The 23,160-nt window shown below is 60.0% G+C and overlaps 1 protein-coding gene across 1 annotated transcript in view; it reads left to right on the top strand.

The window, feature by feature from the left end:
• Nucleotides 1-23,160, top strand: part of ARHGEF7 (Rho guanine nucleotide exchange factor 7) — a 178,896-nt gene that overhangs the window by 81,669 nt on the left and 74,067 nt on the right. Inside the window, exons 4-6 of the mRNA XM_062193930.1 lie at nt 1,758-1,888; nt 10,273-10,474; nt 19,559-19,647. Of these exons, the coding sequence (XP_062049914.1) occupies nt 1,758-1,888; nt 10,273-10,474; nt 19,559-19,647 (422 nt within the window). The remainder of the gene's footprint in view (nt 1-1,757; nt 1,889-10,272; nt 10,475-19,558; nt 19,648-23,160) is intronic.

The raw sequence follows: 23,160 nt of genomic DNA, 5'->3' as shown, positions 1-23,160 counted from the left end.
TCCGGCCCTGCAGTTGGGGTGTGTCGGGGGGAGGCAGGACTGCCGTCAGCGACACAGACTGGCTTCCTCAGCCCTGCCAGCACACCCTGCTGCTGTTCGTCAGTGCCTGGTGAGAGGCACTGGGGCTGGGGGCAGGGCACCCGACACTGGGTGGACATATCTAGGAGATGAGTATTTGAAGGGCCAGAGTACAGAGCTGGATATCAGTTGTTAAAATCATCACACCCTTTGATACTGATGTTTGCAGACAAATGTTTGTGGTGTGTTGTAATTAATTAGACAGTGAGCTACTTTTTTTTTTGACAGGCAGAGTGGACAGTGAGAGACAGACAGAGAGAAAGGTCTTCCTTTGCCGTTGGTTCACCCTCCAATGGCCGCCGCGGCCAGCGCGCTGTGGCTGGCGCTCTGCGCTGATCCAAAGGCAGGAGCCAGATGCTTCTGGTCTCCCATGGGGTGCAGGGCCCAAGCCAACCTCCACTGCCCTCCCGGGCCATAGCAGAGAGCCGGCCTGGAAGAGGGGCAACCGGGACAGAATCCGGTGCCCCAACCGGGACTAGAACCCGGTGTGCCGGCACCGCTAGGTGGAGGGTTAGCCTGTTGAGCCGTGGTGCCGGCCAAGCTACCTTCTTTATCACTGCATTTTCAGAATGCTCGCTTCAGCCTGAACAGACGCCAGGAAGAAAGTCACATACGTCCATGGTGGGGAGCGGCAGGGAAATTCAGCCGGAGACCGTGGCAGACCTGTGTTCCCCAGCCACGTGGCTGTCTTACTGTGGCTGCCGAGCCACTTGTCTGTGCCTCCACGGTTTGCATGACATAAAATGATTGAGAGGTCTCTGGCCCACGGGACAAGCGTAGCACAGATCAGTCTACAGGGTGGTGAATTTGGCCCCTCCGCTTCTGTCGAATGCTCTGGAGTTTGGCTTCTGGGGACACAGCTTTGAGTGTCACCATGGGGGCTTTCTGGGCGTGTGAACCGCGAGTGGAGGAGTTAGTCATTGCTGTGGGTTGGGTCAAGACGAGAGTCGGGAGAAGCTCGGGGCCGGGCCGGGCCTGTCGGCGGTCCTGCGCGGGTGCTGTGGCAGTCACGTGAGTGGCGGGGGTGGGATGAGGCTGGGACTCTGCGGCTTGCAGAGCCCTGATGTCGTGCGGGAGCCTGGGTGTTCCTGGCAAAGGCGTGTGTGGAAGCCAGCATCAGCTTGGCGCTCTGGAGCGTGAGTGCCCTGGGAGGATGAGGGTTTCTGACTCTTCTAGTTGTTGAGTAGCCTCGCGCTCTGGGTTTGAAGCCCGTGGTGGAAGTGACGGTGTGTCCTTAGACCTCAGCTTTGCACGCCTGACTCGGCAGCAGGGTGGGCTCAGCCTCTGCCAGGGTGCGGTGGTGGTGGGCAGAGTCCCGGCCGGGGCGTCCGGTGGCCTCGGGCCGAGGGGGAGCGGCCGTGTCGGCTGCCGCGTCTCCACGGCTGAGTGCTCTCCCCCTTCCCTGGGGACGGGCGTGTGGTGGAAGCAGTCACCAGACATTCCACAGACGAGAGAGAACCGAGAGACAGCTACCTCTGGAGGGTTTCCAGCAAGCTGGCGGGCAGGAGTGCGAGTGTTTGTGTCACGGTCAAGGGCTCCGCTCTGAGCACTGAGGGAATGGCTGGCGTTGCTGTGGTCCGTGGTGTGGCCCTCGGGCTGCCCTGGCTCCAGGCTAGCGGGCGTGGGGGTGCAGTTTCAGGCCTCCTCAGCCTCCCCCTCCCCCCCCATGACTCTTCCAGACATTGGACTGGGAAGTGACTCCGTGTGCACGCGGCCCTCGTCTCATCGGATCAAGTCTTTCGATTCCCTCGGCTCCCAGCCTTCACACAGCCGCACTTCGAAGTTGTTCCAGGGCCAGTATCGGAGTCTGGTAAGTTCCAGAGGCTTGGCTGCTTCCGTTCTCGAGTGTTCGGGGTTTGCGTGCGTGTAGCTGGTGGAAGGGGGTGCCTGCCTCTGCCAGCGCCGTGTGACACGTGCTGCTGTGTCTGAGGAGTGCCCTAGGAGCGCTTGTGAAGGATAGATAGCACGTCAGAGCGCCACGTGCACTTCCGCCTATGCCGGGTGCCAGTGCACGGGGAGGCAGGCGTGAGCCAGGGGACGGAGTCCCAGGGGCCAGTCTTTGTGGGAGTGGCCGCCACGGCGGGGCAGCAGTGAGGTGGGGGGCGCAGGTGGCTTCTCCTCGCTTTGCACCAGGAATGGTGGGTGGCCCTGTGCTGAGTCTATAGAGAGCCTCACTGTTACGGCCTGCAGGGGCCCGAGCGTCCCTGTGCGCTCACACGTGGCTGTCACGCTGGCCGTGCCCACTGGCTGCGGCCTGCAGGGGCCTGAGCGTCCCCTGTGCGCTCACACGTGGCTGTCACGCTGGCCGAGTCCACTGGGCAGAGGGCAGTGTCTGAGTGTTGTCGATGAAGTGCTGCTAAAAACTGAAAGGTGGGGCGGGGTCTGGCTGTCACACGGTCCTGGGTGTGGAAAGGTGGGGAGATGGGGAGGGGTCTGGCTGTCACAGAGTCCTGGGTGTGGAAAGGTGGGGAGATGGGGAGGGGTCTGGCTGTCACATGGTCCTAGGTGTGGAAAGGTGGGGAGATGAAGCGGGGTCTGGCTGTCACACGGTCCTGGGTGTGGAAAGGTGGGGAGATGGGGAGGGGTCTGGCCTTCACGCGGTCCTGGGCCAGTGCTCACTGTCTGTGCTCCCTCTGGCGCCAGGCAATGTGACCGCGAGCTGTGTCCACTCCCAGGCCTCCGTCCTCAGCCCGGTGTGCGATCTGGGCGTCTCGGTTCCCTTGCCGGAGGAGTTCTCTGGTGTGATCTGTAGGGTGTCTGTCAGGAGGCCCAGGAGGAGGGACAGGCCAGTGCTTGTCAGCGCTGTGTTGTTGTACAAAGCAGGTGAGGGGAGTGTCAGGGAATGCGTGTTCTGGGGGATTTGCCGCCTCACCCTTCACCCACTGTGGGTTTCGTCTGATTTTCTTTTTGAGGGAGGGTGGGCCGGATGGCACGTGTGTGCCTCTGAGTGCAGTAGGGGTCAGCGCGTTCATGGACGGTGCGGAGATCCAAGTGCAGGTTAGGGTCCCGCTCTTGTGCTGCGGGAGAAGGCTCGGTGCTCCCGGTGCTCCCACCGCGTGTGGTCTCGGGACTGAACTGGGCCAGGCGTCTCTTAGAGCCGTTGCTGCCTTGCCCCAGGTCGCTGTCTGTGGTTCACTTCTCCCGTTGTGGAGCGATTGTCTTGGACTGAGAACCCCTTCTGATGACGCAAGGCTGGCGAAGTGTCGAAGGCGTAGGGGCCCCCTGGGGAGGCACCCGTTTCTCTCATTCTGCCCGTGTCTCATGGTTTGTGGTGAAAACATTGCACTAAGAGGCAGCCTGTAGCTTCCTGAGCACTCTCTGTGATCTGACTGCAGTACATCCTAGCTTTGCAATTGTAGAAATCGGAATTGGAAACTGCTGCCTGAGCAAGGGTCAGTATTGGAATTTTAGTTTTATTTTAATTTGCGAGGCAGTGAGATGGGGAGATCTCCCACCTGCTGGTTCACTTCCCAGTGGCCGCAAAGGCTGGGGCTGAGCAGAGGCCAAAGCCAGCAGTCAGGAACCCAGTCCAGGACTCCCGAGTGGGTGGCAGGAAGCCACCTTCCAGCACTGCCCCCGCTGTTGCCCAGGGCCTGGAGTGGCAGTGCGGTGCAGGGAGCCTCCTCGGGTCAGGACTTCAGGGTGCTGTTTTAGTCCCTCTGCCCGCAGGTTCCTTGTCCCCCCGCACCTCTTTCAGAGCCTCTGCCTGAGCCGCCCTGCAGTGCTGACGGTCACGTTTTAACCTGCAAAACCGGAGTCCCCCTGCGCAGGGCGGTGGAAGTCCTGACTTCACTGCTGCTTCTCCCTGCTGCACTGGTGGCCTGCTTTCTTCTGGTCTTTTCTTCCCTGTGTTTGCTTTGCTTCCCCCTTCCTCTCCCCCCTCCCTTCCTCTCTCCCCCTCTTCCCCCCTTCCTCTTCCCTTCCTCCCCTCCCCCTCCCCTCCCTCTCCCCTCTCCTTCTCCCTCCCTCCCCTTCTCTTTCCTCCCTCCCCTCCTCTTCCCTTCCCCCTCCCTCCGCCTCCCCTTCCTTTCCTTCCCTCCCTTCCCCCTTCTTCCTTCTCCCCTCCCCTCCCCTTCCCCTCCCCCCCCCCCCCAGTCCTTGTTTAGTTTTGTCTTTTCTTTCCAGATTGCTTTATTGGAATGACAGCATGTCGGAGAGGGAGGGAGCGAGGGACAGAGAGAGTCCTCCCGTCCACTGGTTCACTCCCCAGATGCCCACAGCAGCCAGGTCTGGCCAGGCTGAAGCCAGGAGCTCCATGTGGGTCTCATGTGGATGGTGGGTTCCCGAGACCCTGAGCCATGTTCCGCTGCCTTCTCAGGCGCCGTCAGCAGGGGCTGGGCGGGGAGCAGCGCGGCCAGTGGATGCTGGCGTTGTCCTCGTTCGCTTTCTCAAATGCACTGAGCTGAGCCCCTTCCCTGCTCGGCTCTGGGTGGGCTTCTCACTCCCAGTGTGCCAGGCTCTGGCTGCACGTGGGCCTGGGAGATTGAGGGCATGGCTTCTCTCATAGGTAAGGCTTGGCCTCCTCCTCCTCCTTCATTCTTAAACAAGGTTTATTTGTTTTTGAAAGGCAGAGTCTCAGGGAGAGAAAAAGAGAGAGATGTTGATCTTCCATCAGCTGGTTCACTCCCCAGATGACCGCAACAGCTGCGGCTGGGCCAGGCCGAAGCCAGGAGCCTGGAGCTCCGTCCAGGTCTCCCCCATGGGTGCAGGGTCCCACGCACCTGGGCCATGCTCTGCTGCTTTCCCAGGCGCATTAGCAGGGAGCTGGATGGAAGTGGAGCAGCTGGGCCTCCAGCCAGCGCCCGGATGGGACGCTGGCGTCACGGGCAGGGGCGTAGCCGTCTGCGCCACAGTGCCAGCCCCGGTTCTTCATCCTTAAGGTTCTTGCAGTGCTGCTGGAATTTCTGCTGTCTCGTCATCGCTGAGTGCCCAGTGCTGTCGCGGGTCGGGAGCAGCGACGTCTGCCATCCCTTGTGTCTCGCTCAGCAGTGCCCTCATCTCCAGAGCAGGTCCTCTGCCTGAGGCCCACTGCCCCAGGACCAGGGACCCGGGCAGCTTGTGGCTCACGGCACTTGTCCAGTGGGCTTGCTTTAGTGCTGGTCCCAGGCTTGCTAGAAAATTACTCCAATCTATGTTCCATCTTCCCACTTCCGCTGTGCGGTACTGTGCTCTATTTCATCAGTTCCGAGACTTCCAACTCTCGCCGTGGATGCTTTGCCTTCCTTCAGTGGTGTGTGGTGAATAGGAGCTCCTGGGGCGTTGGCTGCTTGTTGGCGTTTAGAGTAGATGGACTGCAGAGCAGGGCAACTGTCATGCCCTGCTTGGGGTTCCTGGGCTTTGCAGGGCGGTGGGGGGTGGGGCAGACTTGATGAAGGTCCGGGGCTCAGTAGGATAGGGCAGGGCAGGGGAGGGGGTGGAGGTGTGGGCTGGCCAGTGTGCCCTGCTTGGGGTTCCTGGGCTTTGCAGGGCGGTGGGGGGTGGGGCAGAGACTTGATGAAGGTGGAGGGGAGGGGCTCAGTAGGATAGGGCAGTGCGGGGGAGGGGGTGGAGGTGTGGGCTGGCCAGTGTGCCCTGCTTGGGGTTCCTGGGCTTTGCAGGGCGGTGGGGGGTGGGGCAGACTTGATGAAGGTGGAGGGGAGGGGCTCAGTAGGATAGGGCAGGGCGGGGGAGGGGGTGGAGGTGTGGGCTGGCCAGTGTGCCCTGCTTGGGGTTCCTGGGCTTTGCAGGGCGGTGGGGGGTGGGGCAGACTTGATGAAGGTCCGGGGCTCAGTAGGATAGGGCAGGGCGGGGGAGGGGGTGGAGGTGTGGGCTGGCCAGTGTGCCCTGCTTGGGGTTCCTGGGCTTTGCAGGGCGGTGGGGGGTGGGGCAGACTTGATGAAGGTCCGGGGCTCAGTAGGATAGGGCAGGGCGGGGGCGGGGGTGGGGGTGGAGGTGTGGGCTGGCCAGTGTGCCCTGCTTGGGGTTCCTGGGCTTTGCAGGGCGGTGGGGGGTGGGGCAGACTTGATGAAGGTGGAGGGGAGGGGCTCAGTAGGATAGGGCCGGGCGGGGGTGGCATGCTGTGTGCTCTGCATGGGGCCGCTGTTGCCCTTCAATGGCAGTGGGGGGGGCTGTCTGCAGGGCCTCCCATTACTGACGTGTTGACGTGTAGCGTGCATCTAGAAAGTCACACGTGTGGTGTGTGCAGCGGGCAGGTTTCCCACGGGGACCTTCCCGCTGGCCGTGCCTGCGCCCTCCTGGCTCGCGGGGGCCGACTGCTGCCCAGCCCCCGTCTGCACCGTTTCGGCAGCTCCTGCAGAAGTGAGGGAACACAGCCCACGTGGCCAAGCTTCCTGTGCCTCCCAGCTGCAGCAGGTGGCAGAGCCCGTGTGGCAGTGTCGCCCCTGCCAGCCCGACAGGTGCCTTAGAGGACGTATGCCAAAGCGATTGACGATAGCTGCGTGTCCTGCCACGCGGGGGGTTTGTTGAACAGAAACGTGAACGGATCTCAGGCGGCTGCTGCGCTCCGTGGCCTTTTTCCTGCTCCTGCCTCACCCACACGCTGCCCTGCCCTTTGGGCATGACCTCCCGGCCCGTGCTGGGAGAGCGCAGGGCCTGTGCTTGCTCTGGGACCTGCAGGTGAAACGTGCTCACCTCCCGTGTCATTCCTGGTGTCCTGTCCACCTGCATCCAGGCTGGTGCTGCCCCATCCCTGCCTGCCTGGTCCCAGTGCTTGGCGCTGAGCTGGAGCCGCTGGGGTCCGGCTGCGGGGTTTTCCCGGGGCGCCTGGACCTTCGTGGGGAGAGGCTGCGTGCTTGTTCTCCCGTTGCTCTCTGCAGGCTGTTTGCTTGTGGATGTCGGCGCCAGGACTTGTGTGTGTGTGTGTGTGTGTGTAAAGATTTCTCTGAAAGGCAGGGTTGGGGTGGGGGAGAGCTAGAGAGAGAGATGGATCTTCACTCCCCAAATGGCCTCAACAGCCCGGGCTGTGCCAGGCCAAAGCCTGGAACCCAGAACTGCTTCCAGGTCGCCCACCTGGGTGCAGTGGCCATTTTCCGCTGCTTGCCCAGGTGCATTCGCAGGGAGCTGGATCAGAAGTGGAGCAGCCGGGACTCGAACCGGTGCCATAGGGGATGGCAGTGTGGCAGGCAGTGGCTTCCCCTGCCGTGCCACAGCGCAGGCCCTGCGAGTGTCTTCTGCAGAGCCAGCTGGGGCGGAGTTGCAGAGAGGAGACTGCAGGGGTGGCCAGGTGGGCAGTGGAGGAGTCGGCCTGAGCCTCCCGTGGGTGGGCTTTATCCACCGGCCAGGGCCTGCGTCTGAGCGGACTCTGCCGGCTGCAGCTCTGAGCTCTGTGCAGGCGAGACTGGCATTAGACCTTCTGCTTGGCGTTATGTTACTCCTGAATCGTTAGGCGTTCGTAACGGGCCTTTCTACCTGCCATTCAGACGGGACGCCGTGGCGTGATGCCGTCGGCTGGGTGTCTTCCGAGCCTCTCCCGTTGGAGCTGAGTGGAGTCTTTCCCGGTCTTTGATGTAGTGATGGGCACGTGTGCCTGGTGTAAAACTCCAGCGAGTTCTAAGACTTGCTTTCAGGAACAGAGAACAGTAGCCACGGCCACTTTCAGCCTTTTCTGCTGGATCTTCGGGTATCCGCCTGTGTGTCTCTAAATGAGACGCCCTTCTGGTTAATGTCAAGTGTGCGAGGACTCCCGCGGTGCGCCCCTGCGCCCCCTTACTCTCAGGACACCCCCAGCGCTGTCTCCCTCTTGGCCTCTCCCTCTGGCTGCGGTTGGATGCAGGAGGAGGTTGTGCCAGGACCTGGCAAATCACCGTGCGGTCTTGTCCCTTTCTCATTCCCTGTGCTTTGTGGGGTTGCTGGTGCTCAGGTGAGCTAAAGATCTCTCCGTGTCCAGTGTGTGAGTCTACGTCCACCGCTCCGCAGGACTCTCTGGAGGCCGGGCCTGCTTGCGCCTTGCTGGGCGCTCTCCCCCCGCACTGCATGTACTACCTCCTCCCCGAGATGCCCATCACGGGGATCCCTGTGCAGTGAGGAAGGACGCCGGGGCGGTGCATTGTTGAGATCCACGTCTGTGCTTGGCTTTTCTTCCTCTTATTAAGACCTGTTCGTCCTCAGTGATCAGACGTCTGTTATGCTGTGGCTTTAGGTTATGCTGTTTGGGGTTCACTCAGGTTCCTGAGTGTTTGTCTTTTGCCAAATTTGGGATTCTTCTGCCGCGTCTGTCGAGCCTGCTCCTGAGATACGGAGTCAGAGCTGACCCGTTACTCCCCCAGGGCCTGGACTGCGCCATTCACCACTGTCCTCTGTTATGAGGACCTGGGGAGGATGGGGGGACCTGGGGGGGACCTGGGGGGACAAGGGGACCCTGGGAGGACCTGGGGGGGTCTTGAGGGCAGGACGGGGGGATGGGGGGACCTAGGGGGACCTGGGGGAGAACTGGAGGGGGACTTGGGGAGGACTTAGAGGAGGACCTGGGGGGACCCGGGGAGCAGCGGGGGGTGGGACCCGGGAGGACCGGGGGAGGACCTGGGGGGACCCAGGAGGACCGGGGGAGGACCTGGGGGGACCCGGGGGGACCTGGGAGGACTGGGGGAGGACCTGAGGGGACCCGGGAGGACTGGGGGAGGACCCGAGGGGACCTGGGGGGACCCGGGAGGACCCGGGGGGACCTCGGGGGACCTGAGCAGGATTGAGATCGCTTCCTGAACCCTTTGCACTGGCTGCCGGAACCCTCTCCCCGACCCCAGCGGCCGCTCATCTTCTCACTCCAGGTCTGCTTCTCTGGCTGTTCCCAGTGCCTGGCAGCCTCTTTGGAGAGAGTGGCGGGGGTGCTGGCTCCCGTTTCCCTCTGCTCTGCCAGCAGGCTACCGCCCGGGTGGGTGTGTGCAGTGGTCCTGGCCTCCTGGGCGGCTCTGGAGACAGCTTCATCTTCCGAGCCCTCCCTCTGCTGGTGGGCAGAGGCCTCTGTGGGCCTCGTGGAGCTGGACTGGGCCTGCGCCTCAGCCCCCCAGGTGGTAGAGGGCTAGGCGCTGGCTGTGTGGGCAGATAGGGCTCTGCTGCCACCTGGTGGTGGGGTGGTGCCTGGCACTCCCTGCCTGATTTGCTGGTGTCCCTGGTCCCTGACACCTGCTGTCCGTGGTGGGGACGAGACACATGGTTCTTGCCAGTGCCGTGAAGGGGTTTGCATGGGTGAGGAGGACTGGGACTCGACCCCCACCAGGGCCTGCTTGGCTGCCCCTTTCCTGCTCCTTTGGCCAGAGAGGGGCTGCTCTTGGGGACGTGTTTGTCTGCCTCCACTGGCCGTTCAGCTTCCCAGCCTTTGCAGAGCCCCGTCTGCCTGCCCCGCTCTGCGAGCGAGGGAAGTGCGTGCTCGCTGAGAGGGATGCAGGTCAGCAGTAGGCAAAGACAGAACGGCAGTCACCAGAGCTGGTGTGCATTCGGGGAAGTGAGGCCTGTTAGATGCTGTTGGTGGGGAGTCTCCTTAATGGGGGGACAGTTTGGAAACAGGGACATGCTCCCTCGGGACCTCTGCAGACGTGACATCCGTGGACGCTCAAGTCCCTCACACCTGACCCAGTGCAGATGCTGTGCTGTGCCTGTGGTGCAGTGTCCCCCAAGGCCCTTGGGCCCCTGGTTGGCTGGGATCTGTGCACGACGGCTTGTTGGTGGGGAGGCTGCTGGTGTGGTCCTTGTGCGCTCTGAGTTGGACGCAAGGTGCAGGCTTGCTCACGGCCACACTCGGGTAGGCGCTTGCGTGCTTTTAGTGCAGCCCTGGTTTGCAAAACATGAGAAACACGTCTACAGTGCACAGAAAACTACTGAAAATAACCAGAAAATCCAACAGTGTAGAGCAGAGTCGTGCTGCAGGCACAGCGCGTGGTATTGTTAAGTAACGTTAGACAAATAACTGCAGCATATTGACACTTTGGTACATTGTAATGAGGCGTGAACAGCGTGATCCTGGGGGCTGTGTCTGAGTGTGTGTGTGGAAGTGTGCGTGCGGGGCCAGTGGTGCAGAGTAAGACCCTTCCCAGCCACTGAGAGGGTTTCTCTGGGGGCTGGGCTGGAGGGGAGGGAAAGCTGAACCGCATCTTCACTTTTCCTGCTGTTGGACTGTTGGCGAGTGTCTAACAGTCACACGAAGTGTTTTATACACAAGTGGGTGACACCATGTGGTTTCTCTGCCATTCCCCTGTTTTTAAGGACATGACGGATAACAGCAACAGTCAGCTGATCGTCCGGGCGAAGTTCAATTTCCAGCAGACCAACGAGGATGAACTGTCCTTTACGAAGGGGGACGTCATCCACGTCACGCGTGTGGAGGAAGGAGGCTGGTGGGAGGGCACGCACAACGGCAGGACGGGCTGGTTCCCCAGCAACTACGTGCGTGAGATCAAGCCCAGCGGTAAGCGGTGGTGGCCCTGCCTGCACTGTTCTTGTGGGAGGGGAGCGGTGGGCAGAGTGGGGGGGTCCCAGCTGGACTTGATGTGGGAAACCCTGGTCGTAGGAGAGACTGGAGTTTTACCCAGCCCCACACTGGCTCTCCAGTCTAAATGAGCCTCGTCTGCCTTGGCAACATTTCCTACAGTCTAGAAGGCGTCTCAGACCTGTTACCTGTGCTGTCACGCCGACAGGTGTGTGTCATGATGTTCCTTTTCAGGGCCAGTGTCAGTACAAACCTGAAATGCAGTTTGCTGTGCTCTGTGTCTGAGGGCTGTGTGTGTGTGTGTGTGTGTGTGTAGGAGAACGAGCAGTGTACGTGTGTACAGGTATAGACATGTTGAGTGAGCAGTGTAAGTGTGTACAGGTCTAGACGTGTTGTGAGTGAGCAGTGTGTGTACAGGTATAGACGTATATTGAGTGAGCAGTGTAGTGTGTACGGGTGTAGATGTGTTGTGAGCAGTGTAGTATGTGCAGGTGTAGACGTGAGCAATAGTGTGTGCAGGTGTGGACGTGTTGTGAGCAGTGTAGTGTGTACAGGTGTGGACATGTTGTGAGTGAGCAGTGTAGTGTGTACGGGTGTGGACGTGTTGTGAGTGAGCAGTGTAGTGTCTGCAGGTGTAGATGTGTTGTGAGCAGTGTAGTGTGTACAGGTGTGGACGTGTTGTGAGCACTGTAGTGCGTACCGGTGTAGATGTGTTGTGAGCAGTGTAGTGTGTATGGGTGTAGACATGTTGTGGGTGAGCAGTGTAGTGTGTGCAGGTGTAGATGTGTTGTGAGCAGTGTAGTGTGTACAGGTGTGGACGTGTTGTGAGCACTGTAGTGCGTACCGATGTAGATGTGTTGTGAGCAGTGTAGTGTGTGCAGGTGTAGACATGTTGTGGGTGAGCAGTGTAGTGTGTACAGGTGTGGACGTGTTCTGAGTGAGCAGTGTAGTGTGTACAGGTATGGACGTGTTGTGAGTGTGTACAGGTGTAGATGTGATGTGAGCAGTGTAGTGTGTACAGGTGTGGACGTGTTGTGAGCACTGTAGTGCGTACCGATGTAGATGTGTTGTGAGCAGTGTAGTGTGTGCAGGTGTAGACATGTTGTGGGTGAGCAGTGTAGTGTGTACAGGTGTGGACGTGTTCTGAGTGAGCAGTGTAGTGTGTACAGGTGTGGACGTGTTCTGAGTGAGCAGTGTAGTGTGTACAGGTGTGGACGTGTTGTGAGTGAGCAGTGTAGTGTGTGCAGGTGTAGACGTGATGTGAGCAGTGTAGTGTGTACTGTGTGGACGTGTTGTGAGTGAGCAGTGTAGTGTGTACAGGTGTGGACATGTTGTGAGTGAGCAGTGTAGTGTGCAGGTGTAGACGTGTTGTGAGCAGTGTAGTGTGTACAAGTGTAGACGTGTTGTGAGTGTGTACAGGTGTAGATGTGATGTGAGCAGTGTAGTGTGTGCAGGTGCAGATGTGTTGTGAGCAGTGTAGTGTGTACAAGTGTAGACGTGTTGTGAGTGTGTACAGGTGTAGATGTGATGTGAGCAGTGTAGTGTGTGCAGGTGTAGACGTGTTGTGAGCCGAGAGCACTCTGCGGGGGCCACACCGACCCTGCGACCGGCAGCTTGGGCCGGGAAGCCCGTGATTCAGTGGGTGCCTTTTCGCCTGTTGGTAACGTGCTGTTCTACAATGCTTTATCCGGTAGTGGGGCCTGGGGAGTGGCCGTGCTGCAGCTACCTGAGCACGGCGGAGGAGGGCTTGGCTGCCGTCCGGACCTGGGCGTTGGATCGGGCGTGAAGGACGTGGTGTGTGGATTTCCTCTGTGGCGGTCAAGGGTAGAAGTCGAGGGTCACGGTGACGTTCTGGGTTAGACCGTGTGTAGCGTGTGGCCGTCTCCCTTGGAGCAGCTTTCCTGTTCTGACGAGTATGTTTGACTGATGTGGGACTGTAACGTGCAGTCTACATAGTGCTGAGTTTTCAAAAACAAAACGTGGTGCCAAGTTCAAAATAGATGGCTCCTGGCGGCCTTGTGAAGTGAGATCGCTGGGAGCGCAAGTGGAGGGTTTCTCTTCGCATTTCCTTGTGATTGGTTTGGTTTACAAATGCTGTGGAAGAGACAAGCTGTGATCTATGATGGCGACGCTGTGGAAGAGACAAGCTGTGATCTAGCGATGGCAACGCTGGGGAGAGACAAGCCGCGATCTACTGATGGCGATGCTGGGGAGAGACAGGCCGCGATCTACCGATGGCGACGCTATGGGAGAGACATGCTGTGATCTAGCGATGGCGACGCTGTGGGAGAGACAGGCCGCGATCTATGATGGCGACGCTATGGGAGAGACAGGCTGTGATCTAGCGATGGCGACGCTGTGAAAGAGACAAGCTGTGATCTATGATGGCGACGCTATGGGAGAGACAGGCTGTGATCTAGCGATGGCGACGCTGTGGGAGAGACAGGCCGCGATCTACTGATGGCGACGCTGTGGGAGAGACAGGCCGCGATCTACTGATGGCGACGCTGTGGGAGAGACAGGCCGCGATCTACTGATGGCGACGCTGTGGGAGAGACGGGCCGTGATCTAGCGATGGCGACGCTGTGGGAGAGACAAGCTGTGATCTAGCGATGGCGACACTGTGGGAGAGACAAGCTGTGATCTAGCGATGGCGACACTGTGGGAGAGATAAGCTGTGATCTATGATGGCGACACTGGGAGAGACAAGCTGCAATCTACTGATGGCGACGCTGTGGAAGAGACAAGCTGTGATCTAGCGATGGCGACGCTGTGAAAGAGACAAGCTGTGATCTATGATGGCGATGCTGGGGAGAGACAGGCTGTGATCTAGCGATGGCGACGCTGTGGGAGAGACAAGCTGTGATCTATGATGGCGACGCTGGGGAGAGACAGGCTGCGATCTACCGATGGCGACGCTGGGGAGAGACAGGCCGCGATCTACCGATGGCGACGCTGGGGAGAGACAGGCTGTGATCTAGCGATGTGATGGTTTTGGGCTGCTCGTCTCCAGGTGGTCCAGGTGCTCCCTGTGGTTGCTCGGGCCCTGGGCGCCTTCCGTGCTTAGAGGGCAGGTGGGAGTGCTGCAGGCACGCTCCCTCCCAACGTGGTTTCCTGTCTGAGGTGGCGCCCCCTGGGGGCCGGTGTCTCCGGCGTGTATCTGATACCAGCCTGCGGTTCTGAGCGTGCGCAGCCTCCTGGGAGTGCATCCTTGCTACTCTGAAGCCCGGGGGTTCCTCCTCGTTGGTGTACGTTGTGTGTACAGGTGTAGACATGTTGTGAGTGGACAGTGTAAGTGTGTACAGGTGTGGACGTGTTGTGAGTGAGCAGTCTTTGTACAGGGTGTAGACGTGTTGTGAGTGAGCAGTGTTGCGTGATGGTGGTACCGGATTTCCTGAGCTCCAGGGAGACGCGAGGAGGCGAGAAGCAGCCAGGCCCGCTTTAGGCGCCCTAAAGCTGGTGGTGCTGCTGGCTGTGCGGGCCGCTGGGGAAGGAGTGTCTGTGAGGCTGAGTCTGCGTGTGGCGGGTCTCAGCGCTGTTCCTTAGAGAGCAGACTTCCTGGTGGGTGGCAAGGACGTAATTCGGGGCATAAAGCCCACCAAGCGTGGTTGGGCACTCGGCGTTAGGCACAGAGTGGTCCTGATGGGTGGCTTGGAGTCTGTTGGAATGTGGAAGGAAGTATTCCTGTGGGTTAACATCCCACGCGTGCACTTGCTCACGGGCTGCCTTCATGGTGTATCGTGGTGCACGGTGGGCACGTTCTGTCATGGTGGCCAGGTACGTCGCGGTGTGTGGTGGACGTGTTCTGTCATGGTGGCAGGTGTGTCACGGTGCGTGGTGGACGTGTTCTGTGATGGTGGCCAGGTGCGTCGCGGTGCGCGGTGGATGTGTTCTGTGATGGTGGCCAGGTGCATCGTGGTGGGCGCGTTCTGTGATGGTGGCCAGGTGCGTCGTGGTGCGCGGTGGGCGCGTTCTGTGATGGTGGCCAGGTGTGTCGCGGTGTGTGGTGGACGTGTTCTGTGATGGTGGCCAGGTGCGTTGCGGTGTGTGGTGGGCGCGTTCTGTGATGGTGGCCAGGTGCGTCGCGGTGTGCAGTGGGCGCATTCTGTGATGGTGGCCAGGTGCGTCGCGGTGTGCAGTGGGCGCGTTCTGTGATGGTGGCCAGCCGTCCTCTTCTTGGGGCCAGGTCCAGTGGATCAGTTGCAGAGTGGCCTGGGGTCAGGTTGTCAGGTCCAGGGTTGAGATGTTGGGACGGAGACAGCCCCTGGCCCACGGCCTCTTCCTCAGCAGCTGCCACACGACCCCGTGTCCTCGACACCTCGTTCCTGACTCCCTTCCCTCCTTCCTTCCCCTGGGCTTGCTTTTTTCTTAAAGACACCGTTTATTTGAAAGGTAGAGTTGGAGGGAGGGAGAGATTTTCCATCTATTGGTTCACTCCCCAAATGGCTGCAACAGCCGGGATTGGACCAGGCCAAAGCCAGGAGCCAGGTGCTTCCTCTGGGTCTCCCGAGCACTTGGGCCATCTTCCCCTGCTTTCCCAGGCCACAGCAGGGAGCTGGGCAGTGGAGCAGCCGGGACTGGGAACTGGCTCGCGTGTAGGAGGTGGGCATTGCAGGTGCAGTTCAACCTGCTGCCCCCAATGCCACCCCCATGTGCCGGTGCTCCCCTGTTGGAGACACTGATGCGCGGAGCAGCGCGCTCCACCTCTGACGCTGGGCGGTTGATGCCTGACGCTCTTCTCTGCCCCGCCACCCTGCTGTAGTCCTCTGCGCCTTTCACACTGCCTTCTAAAACCACAGCCAGCATCCACTTAGCTAGGACGTACGGGGTGACTTGTGGGAGTGGAGAACCTTGGGACGGGAAAACCAGCCCGGGCTCTGCCCGGAGGCAGCCGTGTGGGGAGGAGAGGAGCCGGTGGCCGTCCTGGGCTCTGTGCTAGCATCCAGGACAGGATCTGTGGAGGCGCGGCTGCCAGGTCCAGACAAGGAGATTGGACGCAGATGAGGACGGTGGCGTGGAGTTACCGTGTGGTGTGCTGATGGCTGGACGTCGGCGTTCTGAGCTCATAGAGACAAGAGCCCTGAGGCTGGGCCATGGGCACCCGCGTGCTGGCCCTGGGAGTTCTCGTGTAGCATGGCTGGGAAGGTGCCGGAGGGCCGTGGTGGGAACAGCTGAGGGGTGGTGACGGGAGCTCAGCCCGGGACAGTGTGTGTGGGTCTGCGTTAGTGTGCAGTGGTCCATTCGCATGCCAAAGTGAGGGAAGATGGACGGCGCAGGGACAGCATTTTCAGAGGAAGGTCAGGAGTGTCCACTGCTAGCAGGTCATCACTTAGAGACCTAGGGGCATGCGTGACAAGGCCACCATGACCTCGCGGGAAAGGGGCATGGGATTCAGGAAACTGTGGCCGGCCAGCAGAGGGACTGGTGACTGGAGTCCACGGAGGCACCTCCTATGCATAAAGCAGGCAGGGTGGGGCAAGCGGCCGTGACTGTCCTGCCAGTCCGCCAGGGGGCGAGCTGCCTGGAGGCACGCATGGTGGCGCCCTCTGGGGTCCCTGCAGAAGGGCTGCCCCAGCAGGGAGCAGTGGCCGGGCAGGAGCAGTCAGGAAAGAGGAGACCGCGCGGCCGTGCGGGGCTCCAGTCCCAGGGAGCTGCCTGGCCAGGCAGGGGCTCTGCCCTTCACGGCTGCCTGCTTCCCTCACCCTCCCCTGCCGTGGGACTCTCACCGGATGTGTGGCCCTGCCCTCTGTGGCTGCGAGTCCAGTTTCCACGCACTTTGCTTCACTGAACTCTGAATTTTGGGTGCATTCCTCGAGTCTTGGGGTCTTACGGCACAGTCCCTCCTCTCGCGTGCTGTCTCACCTGTCCGTTGGATTTTCTTTTCGTGCCCGCTGCGGTCTCCATCTCGCCTTTCCCGTCATCTTGTGCCCGCTGGCGAGGTCCCGTGGGTGCCCTCGACTTCTCTGTTTTGGGCGCTGCGTCCCGAGGCGGTGCCTCTCGCACACCCCTGCCTCCTCCTCTGTGTGGCTTGGTCCTTGCCGGGGTTTCAGCAGCTGTGGGCACGTGCCCTGGCCCTGGCTTGTGCGACTTTTCCTGCCGTGCGCGGGTAGGGTAGCACTGACGTCCTCCGGGCCCCTGCAGACTGCTGTAGTCCTGGGTAAACCCTGGCGCTCCTGCAGGAGCTGCAGGAGGTGAGCGCACCTAGGCAGGTGCGGCTCAGGTGTGGCTTCTTCCAGGCTGTGTCCCCTCCCTGGGTGCCACACCTTCCTTACTGCTTCTCTGTTCCTGGGGAGGAAGCTTCTGGGCTTCTCCCCATGGGCCGGGCAAGGTCACCAGCTCCTCGTCCGTCTTCCCAGGTGGGCGGGGGCTGTGTGGCTGTCGCCCCAGTTGGTCCCTGGGCCGGGATGCCAGCCCCCGCCGCCGTTGGCAGTGTCCGCAGCGTGCCTCTGGCGTCCCGGCGCTCCCCTCGCCTTTCCTTCCGCACATCTGTGTTTGAGTTCTGTTGTTTTCAGCGTTTTTTTTAGATCGTTATGAGAAAGGGAAGGGCTGCTGCCCGGTCAGTGAGTCCCTGGGGAGGTAGCTCTGCCTTATGTTCGTGATCACCGACTCCCCACACCCAGTCCAGTGAATTTCACTGATTTTTGGCTATTTGACCGGCTGAAGTATGTTTTCATTAGGATACTAGTGAACTTGAAGTTTTCCCTTTTTTTCTTTAAAGATTTATTCTATTTGAAGTGCAAAGTTAGAGAGAGAGAGAGAGAAATCTTCCATCTGCTTGTTCTCTCCCCAAGTGGCCACAATGACTGGAGCTGGGCCAGACCCAAGCCAGGAGCCCGGAGCTTCTTCCAGGTCTCCCACATGGAGTGGGTGCAGGGGCCCAGGCACTTGGCCCATTTTCCTCTGCTTTCCCAGGTGCGTTAGCTGGGAGCTTGATTGAAGTGGAGTAACCAAGACTCGAACTGGTGCCCCTAAGGGATGCCAGCACTGCAGGCGCTGTTTATCCCGCTGCGCCACAGTGCCAGCCCCTAAAGTTGACGTTTTCTAATCCATTTTCTTTGTCATGAGTGGCCGTGACTTTGCCTCTCTTACTTGCCCTTTAGTGCTTTTTTTTCCAGAAGGTTCTACAAGGGTCCCTAAGGCTTCCTAGGAGCTACCTTGCTCTGCTGTGTGCTGCGTCATGGTTACGACGCTGTGCCTGGAACGCGTGCACTGGTGACGAGCCTGCTGCCCAGGAGTGAGGCGTGCGGGGCAGGGTGGCAGGCGGGGCCGCCCCTCCCCTCGCAGGTTCCCTGTGTTGCTCCCCAGCAGACGGGACCTCGTCCTTGCTAAGGGAAGTGGACTGCTTGGCTTAGCCGGATTTGTCTAGATTCCCCTTGCCTGCCGCTTCCTTTTGTAGGATGTAGTAGCCAGAATTTCCTTCCAGAAAACTTTATCTTATTTCCTCCACAGTTAAATTCTTACCTGCAGCTCCGGGATTGAGAATGAAAGATGTTAGAAAGAGTAGATTGTCTTTCTTCCTTGTGTTTCTTCTGTTTCAGAGCTAGCTGTTTCCGTCGAGTTTTGTTTTCTGTCCTGTGGGGAGAGTGTCCTAGCCGGGAATAACACCTTCTCTGGTCTCCTCATCTTTCAACCATCTGGAGACGCTTGACAGCGAAGCGTTAAAGGAAGACTTAACACCAGCTACTCCACAGGCCGCACATCCCAGCTTACAGGCTGGGAGCTGTATTGGGGCATTTTTTTTCTTTCTTTTGTGCGACACACCTCCATAACACTACTGATAGATACACATACCCTACAGAACCAGTGACACACAGACACACCCTGTAGAACCAGTGACACCCACACCCTGTGCAACCAGTGAAAGATACCCACAGCCTACAGAACATTGACAGACACCCTGTAGAACCAGTGACACCCACACCCTGTACAACCAGTGAACCTGTGACACGCACACCCTGTACAAGCAGTGACAGATACCCACAGCCTACAGAACATTGACAGACACCCTGGTAGAACCAGTGACACCCACACCCTGTACAACCAGTGAACCTGTGACACGCACACCCTGTACAAGCAGTGACAGATACCCACAGCCTACAGAACATTGACAGACACCCTGTAGAACCAGTGACACCCGCACCCTGTACAACCAGTGAACCTGTGACACGCACACCCTGTACAAGCAGTGACAGATACCCACAGCCTACAGAACATTGACGGATACCCTGTAGAACCAGTGACACACAGACACATACACCAAGAGCCGTGTGTTTATTCAACAAATGCTTTTCTGGTATCCATTTTGCTGTCCGCTAGATGCTGCATGAGGAGTGCCATGTTAGTTTATTCAATGTTTTATTTTTACTTACACAGAAGGCAGAGCAAGAGAGCGAGGGAGAGAAATCTCCTGCCCACGGATTCCATAGCAGACTGGGCCAGGCCAAAGCCAGGTGCTCAGAGCTCCGTCCGGGCCACCCACCTGGGTGGCAGGGACCATGTACTTGAACCACCATCGTCTGTCTCCCAGGGCGCGCTGGCAGGAAGCTGCGTCGGAAGCAGAGTGGCCTCCGCTTGAACCGGCACTCCGACAGGGGATGCGGCTGAGCCCCCTGTGCCAGCGGGGCCGTTTCACACGTTGGAGCCCCTGCCGTGTTTGGGCCGCTGCACTTGCCCCCTCCTCCCCGCCCCCGTGACTTCCCTTCTGCTTCCTGGCGCTCCGCTGTGAGAGCGGCCCGGGCCTGGGTGCTCGGCGCTGCGGCCTCTGCCAGCCCCTGCCCCGTCTCCAGCCCTGCTTGGGCAGTGTTTCACGTTTGCTCTCTGAAGTTGTGTGTGTAGCTACCGTTTCTGACAGCCATTTTTGGAGTCCACCCCACACTGGGGGCCCAGGGTGGGTGAGGCTGTGCGGTGACAGAGACGCGTGGTCCGTGGCGCTCCGCTGGTTGCTGGGCTGTCCTTTTCGGTGGGGTGTGTAGCCGAGGCGGCTGGCTGAGGGGCCATGACGGCGTGAGGCCTGGAGTGTGTGTCCTGTCTGGTACCGATGAGCAAATTGCATTTCCGTTTCAGAGAAGCCTGTGTCTCCCAAGTCAGGAGCGCTGAAGAGCCCTCCCAAAGGATTCGACACAGCCGCCATCAGCAAGAGCTATTACAACGTGGTGAGTGTGAGCGGGACGCGCGCGGCAGGGCAGCACGCAGGGCGGCCAGCTGGAGTGTGCGGGCGGGCGGGGGGGGGGGCAGCACTCGGGACCTGCCCACAGATAAGACCTTGGCTGTTGCGGTATATCCCTTCTAATCTGTATTTCATAATGTTGCGTTTGTGTCCTAATGTTGTTTCTGTATCACAGTATTATGATTGTTTCCCCTGCCATTACAAGCCACCAAACGTGTGCCTTTACTGCTCAGGTCGTTTATGTGATGCGCGCACACACACAGGGACAGACAGAGATCCTGCAGCCGCTGATTCGTTCCCAGCTGCCCGCCACAGCGAAGGCCAGGCCCGGCTGGAGGCGGGATGGACGTGTGTGTCCGTGGTGTGGGATCGAGGCTGTCCAGACGTGCACGTGCTCAAGACTGTGTTTTGAGACTCGATGTCCGTTTGTGAGCTTGAGAAGTATCTGTAGTATTAATGTGTGTGACGTTGATGTTTGTTGTCGCTGTGTAATTGCACACACTACAGAGACGGAAAATGTTCTCTGTTGAGATGAACTGGAAGTGACAGGGACTTTCTGAGCATGGATGATTGTAATTTTGTTACTGCTTCCCTGCCAGTCCTTTCTATTTCCATGGTCAGGAGCTGTACACATGAAGCCGGGGGATCCTTGGGTCTTCGGTGGGAGGCGGCAGCTGGCCAGTGTTCTTGGTGACAGCGCTTTTGTCAGGGTGCCGCGTCGTCCCCACCTCTGCTGGGCAGTGGTGGTGAAATGTACCAGGTTGAGCCTCGGCGTCGCAGTCTGGGGCTGCGGTCTGCAGGGACAGCTTCCTCCTGAGCCTTCGCTTTGCTTTGCCCCACGTCTTGGTGCAACGCAGGCTGGCCTCGGGGGATCCGCTCAGTCCGTGGGGCTTTGTTGGTGTCACGGAGCAGTGAGCACGTGGCGGAAGTCCCGCCTTTGCTGAGCTTCCTGGTGTGTGGGCACCGCTGCGGTCCGTCACCTCTGCCTCTGTGACTGTGGCCTCGTTCCTCGCCTCCCGGTGGAGTGTGCGGGTTAGGTAGGCGTCGTGCCGCTTGCCTCGCCAGCGGTGTCTCGCCTCCCTTTCACTGTCACCCAGCCAGATGCTTCTCTTCCCGAGGGTCTGTCCTGTGAGGCTCACTTCCTGCTTCCCTTTTCTTCTGTCTCAGTTCGCCGCTCTTGCTGGACCTCACCTCCGTCAGCCTGTAGGACATTCGCGACTACAGCTCTGGGCCTGCCTGCCTCTCCGAGGGCGCTCTGGCGCGCTGTGTCTCCGCCGCTGCTTTGCTGAGCGTTTGCTGCTGGGACGTGGCTGCGCTGACTGCCTTGTTTTTCAGAATGTAACGTGGATGTGTGCCCGTTCCTCGTGCCTGCTTGTGTGTGTCATCGCTTTTCTCGGGAAGGTGTTGTGTGTGCACAGCCATGGCCTGGAGAGCGAGTTGTCGTCTGGGTCACGGTGCTCAGAAGACGCGAGCAGCAGCTTCCGAGCGGGTGCCGACTGTGTCTCTGGGGTCTCGGTGAGGCGCCGTGCCTCTAGGCGTGCTGGGGCGCTGTTCTTTGCATGGCGTGCTCGGTCTCTGTCCAGTTCTGAGTGTCCTTACACAGACAGAACACATTGCAGTCAGAGTGGGAGGACGCTCTGACCTCAGCATTGCTTCTGAATTGTGTGTGTATGGAGCTGCATCAGTCACAGAGTTCATAGAGAGTCGTCTCTTGGTGTAGTATTCTCATTTGAAGGTAGAGAAAATAGGTGTGAGGCGTGCAGTGGTCTCGTTAGGGAGGTTCCCTGTGTGGTGGCGTGCACGGGTCTCGTTAGGGAAGGTTCCGTGTGTGGTGGCGTGCACGGGTCTCGTTAGGGAGGGTTCCGTGTGTAGTGCCATGCAGTGGCCTCGTTAGGGGAGGGTCTGTGTGTGGTGCCATGCGTGGGTCTCGTTAGGGGAGGGTCTGTGTGTGGTGCCGTGCAGAGGCCTCGTTAGGGGAGGGTCTGTGTGTGGTGCCGTGCAGTGGTCTCGTTAGGGAAGGTTCCGTGAGTGATGGGAAGTCGCGATGTGGGATCAGCATGGGTAGGATTTGCGGGTCCAGGACCCACCGTTTGGAGTTAGGAAATTCGGATACACCATGAGTGTGGGTGGGTGTGAGCCTTTTACTGTTGTTAACGGGTAGGACAGACGAAGCATCCGGGAAGCAGGAGACGATTCGCAGCCACTTACCGTGGTGGGCGTTCGCTGTCTGCATCTCCTGTGGCCTCCTGGGACTGTCGTGTGTCTGTGGGTGAGAACAGCCCTGGCCACCGTGCGTTTGTCTTCCCGTTCCTCAGATTCGAGAATTGCTGTTAATTTTCTTCATATTGCTGATTCTTCTCTCACCATCAGATCTGCCATTGGGCTTCTCTGGTGAAGTTCCCATTGCAATTATTGTGTTTCTCAATTTAGAATTTCTCTTAGATTCCTTTTGTGGTGAAAGGCTGTATCCGAGTCGTTATCTTCACCTCACCCAGCTTTGAAGCCTGGCTTCCTGTGGCTCTTAGGGCACACTGCGCACAGCTGCTCTGAAGCCTGGACCTGTGACCCAGCGTCCCTGTCTCCTAAAGGGACAGCCCTGTGACCCAGCATCCCCCCCCGGGCAGCCCTGTGACCCAGCATCCGCCCCCCCCCCACAGCCCTGTGACCCAGCATCTGCCCCCCCCCCGACAGCACTGTGACCCAGCGTCCCTGTCTCCTAAAGGGACAGCCCTGTGACCCAGCATCCGCCCCCCCCCCCCCCGACAGCCCTGTGACCCAGCATCCGCCCCCCCCCCCCCCGACAGCCCTGTGACCCAGCGTCCCTGTCTCCTAAAGGGACAGCCCTGTGACCCAGCATCCCTGTCTCCTAAAGGGACAGCCCTGTGACCCAGCATCCCCTCCCCGGGCAGCCCTGTGACCCAGCATCCGCCCGCCCCCCCCCCCCCCGACAGCCCTGTGACCCAGCATCCGCCCCCCCCCCCCGACAACCCAGCGTCCCTGTCTCCTAAAGGGACAGCCCTGTGACCCAGCATCCGCCCCCCGCCCCGACAGCCCTGTGACCCAGCATCCCTGTCTCCTAAAGGGACAGCCCTGTGACCCAGCATCCGCCCCCCGCCCCGACAGCCCTGTGACCCAGCATCCCTGTCTCCTAAAGGGACAGCCCTGTGACCCAGCATCTGCCCCCCCCCCCAGCCCTGTGACCCAGTGTCCCTGTCTCTTAAAGGGACAGCCCTGTGACCCAGCATCCCCCCCCCCCCGGACAGCCCTGTGACCCAGTGTCCCCCCTCAGGGACAGCCCTGTGACCCAGCGCCCCCCCGCCTCCTCAGGGACAGCCCTGTGACCCAGCATCCCCCCCCCCCCCGGGACAGCCCTGTGACCCAGCATCCGCCCCCCCCCCCCAACAGCCCTGTGACCCAGCGTCCCCTCTCAGGGACCACCATGTGACCCAGTGCCCCCCCCCTCCCGGGACAGCCCTGTGACCCAGCGTCTGCCCCCCCC

Source organism: Lepus europaeus, chromosome 6 (assembly GCF_033115175.1).
Source record: "Lepus europaeus isolate LE1 chromosome 6, mLepTim1.pri, whole genome shotgun sequence".
Taxonomy (NCBI): domain Eukaryota; kingdom Metazoa; phylum Chordata; class Mammalia; order Lagomorpha; family Leporidae; genus Lepus; species Lepus europaeus.
This window is presented reverse-complemented; position numbering and strand designations above follow the sequence as displayed.